The sequence below is a fragment of the Mustela nivalis genome (assembly GCF_964662115.1).
Source record: "Mustela nivalis genome assembly, chromosome: 13".
In the NCBI taxonomy this organism is placed as follows: Eukaryota; Metazoa; Chordata; class Mammalia; order Carnivora; family Mustelidae; genus Mustela; species Mustela nivalis.
In genome coordinates, this window is record NC_139032.1 from 86,191,406 (window position 1) to 86,204,149 (window position 12,744).

The following is a 12,744-nucleotide window of genomic DNA, read 5'->3' on the forward strand; positions in this document are numbered from 1 at the left end:
GCAGACTCTCCGCTGAGTAGGGAGCCCCTTGCAAGGATCCCAGGACCCTGGGATCATGACCTGAGCTGAAGGCAGACACTTAATCAAAACCAACTGAGCCACCGAGGTGCCCCATCCAACATCTTATTTTAAAATCCTTTTGTCTAGTTCTTAACAAGAAGCTTTTGAGCAAATTAAGAAGTTCCTTTTACTTTGGTGATTTCCAAATTCTAACCATCCATTTTTATCCATGGTAGTGAGATTTAGTCTATATTAGGAAGTGGTTCACATAGAAGGAACATCTCTGTGACGCAGTCTGCCTCCGCAGCACAGATCTCCTGACATCTTCCGTGGGGAAGGGATGATGTAGAGCTGGTAGGCTGGCTTGGAGAGGATCACCCTTAGTGATATCCCAAACATGACTTTCCAGGACCTGAGATTTTTTTCTCTTATCCTTACATCAAAGGGGTATTCTAGAGCCGTGTTGCCCAATAGAACTTTCTGTGTGGTGGAGATGCTCAGTGGGTCCATGTGCTGCGGAGTACCCGAAATGTGGTCACACAACTCAGGACTGGATTTTTAATTTCATTTAATTAATTTGAAATTTACAACTTCCCTCCTGAATAGCAGAAGACCAAGGCCAGAAAGCTTGGACTGTACTGAACTTAGAAATGTTCTGAGAGCGGGCTCTGAAGGTGTCTGGAGTTTTACAGGAGGGCCCGGTTGCCCCCAGATCAGTGCTTCTAGGGAGTCCCTTCACACAACCACCTTTGGTGAGGGGCCGTTCTGCCCCCATCATGTCAGCTCCTGGGTGCTTGCAGGACCCCAGAGAAAACCTGCAGGGGAATCGGTTGCTTCCAAGGTGCTCACATTGCAGAGTGGCCTGGAAAAGGTCTCTCGAATCAGCTAGAAGGCTGGTGGCCCACACAGTCCGAGTCCAGGGCTCAGCCGGCTCTGGGGCAGCTCTCCTGCGGATGAATGGGCCCAAGGCCCCCGTGGGGCCACTTGCAGGATTACTGGGGCCCCAGGTCCCGCGCAGCCACCGCTGGCTTCTACCTTCACAGCTAAACTGGGCCCCTTTCCAGTGATCGTTGACTCCGTCTGTACTTCCACTAATTTTTCTGCTGGGAATGATTGACAAAGGGGAGAAAACCACTGTGTTGTGTGACGCGTTTGGGGACCTTGTGGAAAAACAGTCTGAGGGCTGTTTGTTCATCTGGAGGGCTTGGCAGCGGAGGGTGAAGGTTCGTTGGGTCCGAACTCCAACTCTCCCTCCGCCTGGCCTGTTTCCGAAGAGTTAACTTGGGGCACCCGTGACGTCAGTCCTGATCTTTACACCCTCCGCTTGAGCAATCGCCGCCTCCTCGCGGGGCCGGCGCTCATTGGCTGCGGGCAGGACTTCCCCCAGGCCGGCTTTTCTCAATTAAGTAAAAGGGCAGGGCCCGAGTCGCTTATGACAGCTGCAGCCCCGGCTTCCCTGGAGCAGGTGTGCGGCCCGGGCTGCGTTCCCGGCTCCTCTCGGCCTCGCGCGCCCGGCTCCCGGTCAGCATGCTCTGCCTGTGCCTGTACGTGCCGCTCATCGGGGAGACCCAGACTGAGTTCCAGTACTTCGAGTCCAAGGGGCTCCCCGCCGAGCTGAAATCTATCTTCAAACTCAGCGTCTTCATCCCCTCCCAGGAGTTCTCCACCTACCGCCAATGGAAGCAGGTCTGGGGCAGCGGCGGGCGCCTGCCGGGGAGGGCCGCGTGCATGCTGGAGTGGTGGTCGAGTGCGCATGCGCGAACTGCACCCTTCCCCAACTCTGCCAAAGGGAAAGAATGTCTGAAATATGCAAGTCCTTTCCCCAGTTGTCATGTGGCTGTAGCCGGGAAGGGGTTATGTCACGTCACCTCACGTGAATGACTGGCTTTCATATGACTTCCAAGGAAGGCCGGAATTACTGGGAAGATACCTGTGGGAGATGGAAAGGAATTCTAACGCCGGGGTTTGGGGTTGGGGGGAGGTTGATGGGAATTCCAGAGAAATGCAGGGCTGCGAAGTGGTGGGGCCGTTTCTCAGCAGTGGGGGAGGGAGAGGCAGAGAAGCTCCTGTTGGAGGCCCAGGCCTTGAAACCAGAGCCATGGAGGCTGGAGCTGGCCTGGCTGGACTGTGTCCTGGGGAGGGGGAAGCTTTGCCAGACTAACTTTCTGCGCAGGGCTGGGCAGCAGAAATCAGGACATTTTAAAGATGAGGAAATGGTTCGGGGAGAGGGGTCCTCTTGCCTGCGAAAGAGTCACCCTGACTTATCTGTTAATCAAGTCTTGTGCTGTCCGCCACTGCTCGCCATGGCAGTGGAGGTCAGATGGTGTGCCGGGGATGGTGGTTTGCATATCCTAGGAAGAAGACAGAAAGTAGGCCAGGTGGTTCTGAGGTAGAAGCAAGGACTTTGAGAATGTCTTGAAGTCAGCTGCAGTGAACGCATCCTTGGGTTCTCTGCATACAGGATACCCACCCCCACGAAGGCACGTGGATCGCGTTGGTGGCAGAGCAGCCCAGATACCAAAGAGCTCTGTGCCTAACATTCGCCTCCTGGATTCTATTTCCACTCCTGCCATAAATCTAGAATGATAACCCTATATGTAATTTGTACCATTCTTGGCGGAGAGCACAGATGTCGGCAGGAAGTTAACTCCAGATAGCAGATAAAATATGTGCCAGCCTCTGTCTCACATTCCAGCCACACCCCTGGCATTGTTCTTTGGATCATGTTAGGTGACATGGTGTCTGTCCAGGCCTCCTCCTCGTACCCTTAGTGGCTGAGCAGTCACACAGGGCCATCAGGTGGTTCAGAGAATAACCATGATCATAGTCCTTGGAGAGCACCAGCTCACCAATGGTCCATCCAATTCCAAACCCCCTGGCTCAGAGACTTTTAAAGCCATACTGGTTTGTGACTAGTGAGCCCGTTTCTCACCGAAAGAATTGGGCAACACAGGAAAACTATGACCATTTTCCTTCGGAGGTTCTCAGTCCAGATTTTAGGGTGTTGCTAGGTTGCAGTGACTCATGTGTGTCACCCACCTTCTTGAGATTAACTTTTAGGGTAGCAGCAGGATCTCCAGGGAGGTGGCTCTGGAGTCCCAACAGGCCCAGCTTGAACCCTGCCCACCACCCTGGCTGTGTAACCTTGGATAAATTACTTAACCTCTCTGAGCTTGTTTCCTTCTCTGTGAAAATAGGGGGAATGACAGTATCTGCCTCCCAGAGCTGCTTGAGAGGATTCAGCAGTGTATTAGGGGTCACGCCTTTATTTAGCAGGCCCTGTGGCACAAGCCAAGGGCTTACTGGTTTGGGGAGAATTTCCAGGGGCTGAGAATACAAAACGGCAGCCACTGTACCAAGCTCGCCTCTAAGAGTAGGTACAGAGTACTGTCCAAGGGGTCTCTTCAAGCCTTCTTGGGTCTGGAAACTACTAAGAGTTGGCCTGCTTTTTGGTACCTGCTCAAGGGAGCTGGGTCGGTTATGTCATCTGGCTCCCCCGTGATCAGAGGCCGGCAGTGCCCATAAGCCCATACCCAAGAATAGTCTCCCTTGGCTCCTACTGGGGTCCTCTGGCAGTGTTTCTGCCACGCAGGCATTGGCAGGGGCCAGCCCTGCCCCCGTACCTTTATCCTGGTCACCCATTTGTTCTTGGGCCGGTACCACATTGGGGATTAAAAAGCAAGCTGCAGCATTCCTGATGGCGTCTGGAGCGCCCAAGGCCGTCCCCACATTTGGGCAGGGAGCATGCAGGCTGAGGCCGGTTGCCAGGGACACGGTTGCAGGGGAGCCACACGGCTGACTTGGTTGTACAGTAAGTCTTCAGGACACCTGGGATGAGAACATGCTAAGCTGGCCACTGCTGGCCTGTGTCTGAAGGGCACCTCCCAGGGGTGCCTTTTTCCTCTTTGCTTATGAGGGAAGCAAGGTGGACTTCTGCCTTGGGTTCTGGTCAGGCCTTGGGGATCCAAATGGTGGCTTGGGGAATAGAGCAGAGGAAGCGCCTCAGGTCCTTGGGGCCACCTCTGTTCCCAAGTTGGCACAATTGTTTCCTGGGGATGGGGCACCGTGAGGAAGAAGGAACAGCTGAGGCACAAACTCAAGGACGAAACCTTTAACTTTTGTTTCGTAGAAAATTGTGCAAGCTGGAGATAAAGACCTCGATGGGCAGCTCGACTTTGAAGAGTTTGTCCATTACCTCCAGGATCACGAGAAGAAGCTGAGACTGGTGTTCAAGAGTTTGGACAAGAAGAATGATGGTGAGGGGCGCCTGGGGGGCTCAGTGGGTTAAGCCTCTGCCTTCAGCTCAGGTCATGATCTCAGGGTCCTGGGATCAAGCCCCGCGTCTGGCTCTCTGCTCAGCAGGGAGCCTGTTTCCTTCTCTCTCTCTCTCTCTCTGCCTGCTTCTCTGCCTACTTGTGATCTCTGTCTGTCAAATAAATAACATCTTTTTTTAAAAAAAAAAAAAAAGGGCAAGAATGATGGTGAGCGCTGCCTTCAGGGCCAGCGGCATTGCGGGCTCGGGCCTCGGGCGGGCCTGGCCCCGGGCTGAAGCCTTTCTTGTCGGCAGGCCGGATCGATGCCCAGGAGATCATGCAGTCCCTGCGGGACCTGGGAGTCAAGATATCCGAACAGCAGGCCGAGAAGATTCTCAAGAGGTAAGAGCTTCGTCAGCCTCTATCTGGTTTAACAAACGTGTGATGAAAGAGACGTTCTTGGACCAGCTGCGTGGCGCTATTCACTGTGTTGACCCAGTTGCTGTGAACTTTGGCTTCCAGTGGTTTGACGCCATGAGCGGGCAGCCCCTCCCCAGAAGCAGCTGCTCCCTGAGTCCCAGGCCAGAGTCGCAGGTCACCTGGAAGTGTGCCCGCTCACCGGTGACCCGTGAAGAGAAAAGACTAGTTGGGGGGATTTCAAGTGGGTGAAAGGCAAACAAGGAGCAGCCTCCCCTGGTGGGGAAGGGGAGGGGCTCGGTTCAGCACCGGCACGGGGCCGACTTCTCCCCGGGAATGCGGACTTTTTTCTCCACCCTGTAGTCAGGCGTGCTGTCCCCCACACAGCTCCCCCTGGTCCCCGGGGAGAGCAGAGTGGCTCAGCCAGGAAATCAGTGCAGATTTGCTTTCAGAGGGCTGCTGCCTGCATCTTTCCGGCTCCCTGGGGCCGGAAGCGGCTGGTCGGGGACAGCTGCCTCTTGGCCGGCTCCCTGGGCTTTGGGCCGCGGTGTGTGCCTGCTTCACTAACATCTGCTCCAAGCACTTATCTGTGTTTTTCCTCTCTCCTCTGCATCCTCCTTTGTCTGTCTGTCAGAATACGAACGGGCCACTTCTGGGGCCCTGTCACCTAGTAAGTATCCGTGTCACCCCGGTGATTCCCTCCCTCCTTGACCTCTGTGCCTGACCACAATGGGGTTCTCGTGGGCCAGGGTAGTCCCGCTTTCGCTTCAATGCGAAGTGGGATGTGGAGTCACCTCGCCTCTTCGCTGGGGCAGAGGCACCTCCCGTGCTTTCCTCGGTGGCCCAGCGCCTGCCCTGGGCTCGTCTGGGCTGGGGGACATGCAGCTGACACACAGGCCTGTTACCCCGAGGCAACCGAGCGTGCACTTGTCTTGCAGCATGGATAAAAACGGCACGATGACCATCGACTGGAACGAGTGGCGAGACTACCACCTTCTGCACCCTGTGGAAAACATCCCCGAGATCATCCTGTACTGGAAGCATTCCACGGTGAGGCCCGGGGTCCGGGGTGTGGAGGCGCTTTCTTCCTCCTCCGATCACACGTCTGCTTTCTGGGCATCAGCCCCCTTACCTCCTCTTCAGCAGGGGACTCCGCTCCTCCGCCAGCCCCCAGGTGTGCCCTCTGCGCTCACACGCCTGGCAGCCTCACCACTTCCCAGATATGGGGTTCCCTCTGCCCCGGAGGCCCTCCTGTCCTGCTGCCCATCCTTCAGGGTCCACTCCAAATCCTCCTTCCCCAGTCCTGCCCCTTCCCCACTCCTGCTTACTCTCCCAAAGCCCACATGCACCTGAGGCAGCGGGGACACTCTACTAGGACTAACAGAGCCATTAAGTCTCTTCCCCCAGCACCCCATCTTTGGTGTCCCCTCTCTCTGTTAAAATGTCCCCACAGTCCCGCACATGCTCTCTCACCCCTGTCAGCGGTGCTGTTCAGAAAGGCCCATAAGCACCTCCCTGGTCATGGCTGTGTTGACCCCCTGCCAGCGAGCCCCTTCACTCAGGGTACGCGCACCCCGTTTTGCTATCTTCACCACCCCAGACTGCCCGCTCTGGGAGGAGGGGCCGGCGGCGCGCCTCTCGTCTGTCTGCCACGGTGCCCGGGGCAGGGGCTCACCCCAGGCCACCCCTGGCTCTCCAGGTGGCTGCAGCTCAGCGCATGTCCCAGCCTCGGAGCAGAGCAGGCTCTGACCAGGCGGGATGCCACCCAGGAGAGCAGCTGTTACGTAGGCCTCACGGCCCTCTGATATTTGCCGAGGCCTTATGCAATGTTCTGCCAGCATGATCTGGTTACACATCGGGTTTCAGAATTTTTACCCCTGACTTGACCCTTTCAGCGCAGGCAGCCTGTGATCCTGGGCTGAAAAGCCTTTGTAAGCCATTCCTACAGGGGCCGTATCTGAAAGGCAGGCCAAATGGTTTTATAACCGCTTTCTTCCAGCTGCGCTTTCACATCCTCTCCCTGGGCCCCCGCAGGGCTCACGCAGGGATCGCGGATCACAGCACCTCCATGTAGTCCCTGCCTGCCCCCCACCCTGGGCCCCAGGGCACTGTCAGTATCAGCATGGCCCCTGGGGCCTGCTCTTCTGGTCGGTGCCAGGTTCCAGACCTGGCTGGCTGCCAGCAGCCTGGCCACAGGCGTCAGGAGCCTGCTTGTTTTATCTCTGCGGGTCTTCCTTGCAGATCTTTGATGTGGGTGAGAATCTGACAGTCCCTGATGAATTCACAGTGGAGGAGAGGCAGACGGGGATGTGGTGGAGACACCTGGTGGCCGGAGGCGGGGCGGGGGCCGTATCCAGAACTTGCACGGCGCCCCTGGACAGGCTGAAGGTGCTCATGCAGGTACGGAGCAAAACAGGCCTCGGACCACCCAGTTCCTACCCCGTGGGAACTGCCTCAGTGGGTTGGTTTCCTTTTCCTTTGTCTTGCGCTCTTGGGGCTCCTCCTTTTCTAACCCAGTAAGTTCGATTGGAATTACTGCTCAGATGAGGGCAACAGGAGATCCGGGTCCAAGTACTCTTTTGCACGTGGTACATTTCATTGTATCTGGGGCAGGAAAGCCAGGGGTCACATTACAGGGCTGAAATGTGGACAGGTGAAGCCAGTGAGAACCGGAGTGGCAGGAACCTGTTTCCTTGGGCATATCTTGCGTAGGCAGCACGCAGGGTGGGTGCGAGCGGACCCCTGCCTGGCCCAGACACCTTTACCCTGGCCAGGCTCCCACCTCCACGTCCACAGGGCAGAGATAAGCTAGGCCCACGTCAGGGACAGGCTTGCGAAATTGGCCTGCATGAGGACACCCTGTTGGACTTCAGTGTCACCTAAACATGTCTCTTCACCCCCCTTGGTCCCTTGATTGTGCGCCAGTGTTTTTTTTTTTTAAGATTTTGTTTGTTTATTTGTCAGAGCATGCACAAGCAGGGGGAGCAGCAGGCAGAGGGAGAAGCAGGCTCCCTCCCAGGATCCTGGGATCAGGGCCAGAGCCAAAGACAGATGCTTAACTGACTGACCCGCCCAGGCATCCCACTATCTAAAATTGTTTAAAAAAAGAAAAGAAAGGAAGTAAGAAAAGGTGCCACCCTTTCTTCTCCCTCTTGCCCTCCTGAGCCTATTAAACATGAACTCCCTTCTTTTGCAGAAGTGGGGAGGCAGAATGGTTTGGGGAGAAGAGCTTTAGGTGATAGGACCTGACGGGGGTCTTGGCCTCACAGCTGTGTGACCTTGGGCCAGTCACTTCAGTGCCGGGACTTCATTCCTCTGTAAAAGCCAAGGGGCTTGACCAGATTGCCTCCCGGGTTGGTTTTTCTTCACCAAATTCCTGGGAATGCGGTAGGAGATGCAAAGCAGCCCGTGGGTGGGTGACCGTACCAGGGATGGGCCTGAAAGTGATCGTAGTTTTAGGATTAGTGAAGCTGGTTGTGGGTTCGTGAAAGCCCGTTATGTATCTCAGCACTTTTGTATGGGTTTGAAATCTTTCCATAATAAAAAGCTCTGTTAAGGGGCACCTGGGTGGCTCAGTTGGATAAGCCTCTGCCTTCAGCTCAGGTCATGATCCCAGGGTCCTGCGGTCAAGTCCCGCATCGGGCTCCCTGCTCCACGGGGAGTCTGCTTCTCCCTCACCCCTCCTGTGCTCCCTCTCACTTGCTCGCCCGCTCGCTCCCTCTTTCAAATAAATAAATAAAATCTTAAAAAAAAAAAAAAAAGCTCCGTTGGATAAAATGGGTTTAAAGTAGTGGCCGCATGGGTTTCTGGCCCAGTGTCTGCACACAGTACACCATGAAGACCTAGTGTATCCTTGTCGGCGTCTCCTGGTGCCAAGTTACCCTTCAGAACCCCGACAGGCGAGAGCTGCCTGCTGGCCCCAGTGTGCAGACCTGCAGAGGCTCTCTGTCCCATGATGGCCACCACCGCCCGGCTCTGGGGTTCTTTCTGACCGCGAATCCTTCCCTCCCCAGGTCCACGCCTCCCGCAGCAACAACATGTGCATCGTGGGCGGGTTCACGCAGATGATTCGAGAAGGTGGAGCCAAATCGCTCTGGCGAGGCAACGGCATCAATGTCCTCAAAATTGCCCCCGAGTCGGCCATCAAATTTATGGCCTACGAGCAGGTGAGGACCCGGCTTCCCCAGGCGAGTCTCCTGTCGTCAGCTGCTTCCTGAGCTACCCTGGCCCGAGGTCCCTGTCCTGCTGATGGCTTAGAAGCTGGAGCCAGCCCCTGTACCCAGGGGACACTGGGGTGAGGCAGGCAGCTGGGTCCAGCCCCCACTCTGCTGCCAGCCCCAGTGTGGGCCAGTTCCTTCTATTTCTGGCCAGGGCCAGACATGCCAGGGACACCAGGTCTTGGCTCTGGGAGGAACCCTGGAGTTGGGGCAGCTGTGCTGGTCTCTGGGGTAGAGCCATTCATTTGCTCTCTGCTCTAGATCAAGCGTCTCGTGGGGAGCGACCAGGAGGCTCTGAGGATTCACGAGAGACTTGTGGCTGGGTCCTTGGCGGGGGCCATCGCCCAGAGCAGCATCTACCCGATGGAGGTGAGACCGTCTTGGTCCTAGAGTGGGCAGTGCGCATGGGGCTAAGGGTGAGGAGGGGGCCGTGCTCACGCTCCTGTTGCTCCTTTTTCTGTCCTCCAGGTTCTGAAGACCCGGATGGCCCTGCGCAAGACAGGCCAGTACTCGGGCATGCTGGACTGCGCCAGGAAGATCCTAGCCAGAGAGGGGGTGGCCGCCTTCTACAAAGGCTACGTTCCCAACATGCTGGGCATCATCCCCTACGCTGGCATAGACCTAGCCGTCTACGAGGTGAGGCCCCAGCGGGCTCAGGCCCCTTGCCCCAGTAGCAGGGATTCAGAAACCCCTCCTAGCTGCCCCCCCAACCTGTTCTCACTCCCTGCTGGACACTGGGGGATGGATACAGACCCCTCTGTTCTCTGCTGCGGTCTCCTGCCGCACACCCTGCCCCGGGATACAGACCCCTCTGTTCTCTGCTGCGGTCTCCTGCCGCACACCCTGCCCCGGGATACAGACCCCTCTGTTCTCTGCTGCGGTCTCCTGCCGCACACCCTGCCCCAGCAGCCTCCAGGTTCTGCACCCTCGGGGACTCAAGTGGGCAGACCACCAGACTGCGATGCTAGGAGGGCTCACTGGGCCCCCAGCAGACCTCAGACCACAGAAGTCAGGCTCTCTGGGTGGGGAATGGGGTGTTGCCCTGCCGCATGCCCGCTCCTTGTCCTATCCAGGAATCCCCAGTGACAGCAGAAACAAAAGGCGAGCAGGCCAAGTGAATCAGGTTACAGTGGCCTCGAGGATCCCATGTGACAAGGCAATGTGCCCTGTGCGGATCCAGTGACTCTGCCCCACCCCCAGACCCCTGGCTCGTTGTGCCTCATAAGCTCTTTCGGAGCTCACAGGCCGTTCAGCTCATCCCCGGCCCCTGGGCCCCGGCCCCCCTTCCCTTCCAGACGCTCAAGAACGCCTGGCTGCAGCGCTACGCGGTCAACAGCGCGGATCCTGGCGTGTTCGTGCTCCTGGCCTGCGGCACCATGTCCAGCACCTGCGGCCAGCTGGCCAGCTACCCACTGGCCCTGGTCAGGACCCGGATGCAAGCCCAAGGTAATGCCGCCTCTGGGCCAGTCCCCAGGGGCCCATCTCCCCTGGCGAGGCAGGTGGTGCTCTGGGGAGGAGCTGGCCTGCCCTGATGCGTGCGTCTCTCACAACAGCCTCCATCGAGGGCGCTCCGGAGGTGACCATGAGCAGCCTCTTCAGACAGATCCTGCGGACCGAAGGGGCCTTTGGCCTGTACCGGGGGCTGGCCCCCAACTTCATGAAGGTGATCCCAGCCGTGAGCATCAGCTACGTGGTCTACGAGAACCTGAAGATCACCCTGGGCGTGCAGTCGCGGTGATAGGCCAGGGGCAGCCGCGCCTCGCTCGACGGACTCACGGATCCCGGGCCCGCAGCCCTGGGGTGCGCAGCCATCCATTCTGTGAATGTGCCAACACTAAGCGGACTGAAGCCAAGCTGTGAAAAGCCTGGGATGCGCCCGCGAGGGAGTCGGGGAGGGCCCGGCAGGCCCACCGGCTGCGTCCTGCTGACCCCGGCCGGCCGGCACATCTGTCCCAGGGGCCAGCAGGACATGGGCATGTGCACGCAGGGACGCGATGTCTCCAGTGGTGCCTGCCAGATGGCAGGGCCCGGAGCTGGCCTCGTTCTTCTTCCATCGCGCAGCCAGACCACCAGCCGCAGGCCCTGCCCTTTGGCCTGCCGGGCGCCCACCCCGTGCCCGGCTTGCTTCCATGTTCGCGCTCGCCCCTCCCCCCTCGGTCCGAGGGGGCCTGGCTTCCTGGCCTGCAGGGTCCCCTCTGGCCAGGTTGTGCCAGCCAGAGGGAGGAGGAGTCTGGCTTTGTGCTCACCCTCATCTGAGCCCTGCTGTTGGCTTCTGAGCTCCCCGACAGACGGGCCCCTGGATGTGCGTGTGCATGCGGGGGACAGGGCCCAGCACCTCCACTGGCCACCTGGCATCCTGGCGCGTGGCTTCCCGGAAGGCGCATGCTGGCCCCTTGCTGCTCCTGCTGCCGGCGGGTGGGGAGGCGGTTGGCAGGGCGTATCTTGGTGCTCTGAGCTGGCCCCAGACTCTGTCAGGACTGGAGCCGGCTCAGAACCAAAACTCCCTGTCCCTGCTCTGGAATGAGAACAGAGTGGGCATCCCGGAGTTGCGGGAAGGGGCAGCCGCTGCCCCGCATCTGTGCACCCCAATGAGAGAAGGAAAAGGTGTTCAAGGCCTTAACTAGGTGTCATTGGGCAGAGGGTTTTTGTTCAGAAGGACAAGCTGGACAGACAGATACATTCTGTGCTTCCACAGGGAAGACAAAGAGGGTAGAGAGCCTGGCCGACTGCATTAAAAAGTCTGTTTCCGAGCCCCTGGGGATTCGTGTCCGATCCCAGTCGGGGCAGAGTGGGACCAGCCTCACATTCCACTGATGCAGGGGGTCACACTGCTTGGAGCCTATTTATTTCGTATTTATTTGAACAGAGTTATGTCCTAACTATTTTTATAGATTTGTTTAATTAATAGCCTGTCATTTTCAAGTTCATTTTGTATTCATATTTATGTTCATGGTTGATGGTACCTTCCCAACCCCATCCAGGCCGGGTGGGAAGAGGAAGGAGGGCCCGTGAGAGTGACCTTTCCCACCACTGGCCATACTGACGTCACGTCTGTCCAAAGAAATTCCACGGAACTGGCGACAGTTAAAAGGTCAGGTGGGGAGGGGCCCTGGTCAAGGGGAGATGACCTTGGGCAGGTTGGGACAGGGCGGCTCACACCCAGGAAGCCTTAGGATCTGAGGGTTCGAGAAGGGGCAGGAAGAGTGGCAGAAATTTCAGTTCCATTGAAGATGGAAGTCCGAATCATTTCTTGGGCTGGGAGGATCCCTTCATTTCATCCCTTCGAATGATAAGGCGCTGAGGGGCCTATCACTGTGAGTTTGGGGCGGGGGCCCCAGGAGAGGGCGGCCAGTATCCCGCCCTGCCTGTGCAGTGGGCTCCCTCCCGGGACCCCTCTCCCCACCACCCCCCAGCCGCTGCCACCCCTGCTCAGCATGCCGGTCAGCCTGCGACTTGGGTCGCACTTCCATTCCACCAGAATGGCCTGGTGAGGACAATTCAAATAAGACGCAAAGATCAATGCAAAAATTATTGTTCTATATAAATCTAGCGATAACTGGAATTTGTGAAAAAGCAAATTAAGAAAGAATTGGACGTTGTCATTTAAAACCGCCTTCTAATAAAGTTGTTTCAAAGCGGAGGACGGAGCCATGATCTTTCTGCTACGGGCTTAGGTGATGGGGGAGGGAGCGGTTGCACGGTGGAAGATGAATCCACATTTGCCATCAGAGAAAATGAGAAAGCTAGCCCCTCTGGGCTTCTCAGAGGCACTCCCTCCTGAGTTGGTATCTGTAGGATTTGGGGTGCTCTACCCCGGTCACCAGAGCCCAACTCAGCCCTTCTCTGATTGAGTCTGT

General features: G+C 57.3%; 1 protein-coding gene across 9 annotated transcripts in view; it reads left to right on the forward strand.

The window, feature by feature from the left end:
- SLC25A25 (solute carrier family 25 member 25) overlaps window positions 1-12,527 on the forward strand; it is a 34,173-nt gene extending 21,646 nt beyond the window's left edge. For 3 of the 9 annotated variants that reach the window (XR_014302003.1, XR_014302004.1, XR_014302005.1), the window contains 10 exons: window positions 4,130-4,256; window positions 4,568-4,655; window positions 5,609-5,720; window positions 6,912-7,070; window positions 8,684-8,836; window positions 9,149-9,256; window positions 9,356-9,523; window positions 10,183-10,333; window positions 10,441-11,317; window positions 11,526-12,527. Coding sequence is in view for 6 of the 9 variants with exons in the window: in XM_082695747.1 (XP_082551873.1) it covers window positions 1,528-1,686; window positions 4,130-4,256; window positions 4,568-4,655; window positions 5,305-5,340; window positions 5,609-5,720; window positions 6,912-7,070; window positions 8,684-8,836; window positions 9,149-9,256; window positions 9,356-9,523; window positions 10,183-10,333; window positions 10,441-10,625 (1,446 nt within the window). In the remaining 3 variants the exon portion in view is untranslated. Of the gene's footprint in view, window positions 1-1,423; window positions 1,687-4,129; window positions 4,257-4,567; window positions 4,656-5,304; window positions 5,341-5,608; window positions 5,721-6,911; window positions 7,071-8,683; window positions 8,837-9,148; window positions 9,257-9,355; window positions 9,524-10,182; window positions 10,334-10,440 lie in introns of those variants that run through there. The other 6 variants (XM_082695746.1, XM_082695744.1, XM_082695743.1 and 3 more) reach the window with 4 other exon arrangements.
- Window positions 12,528-12,744: the final 217 nt, after the last annotated feature.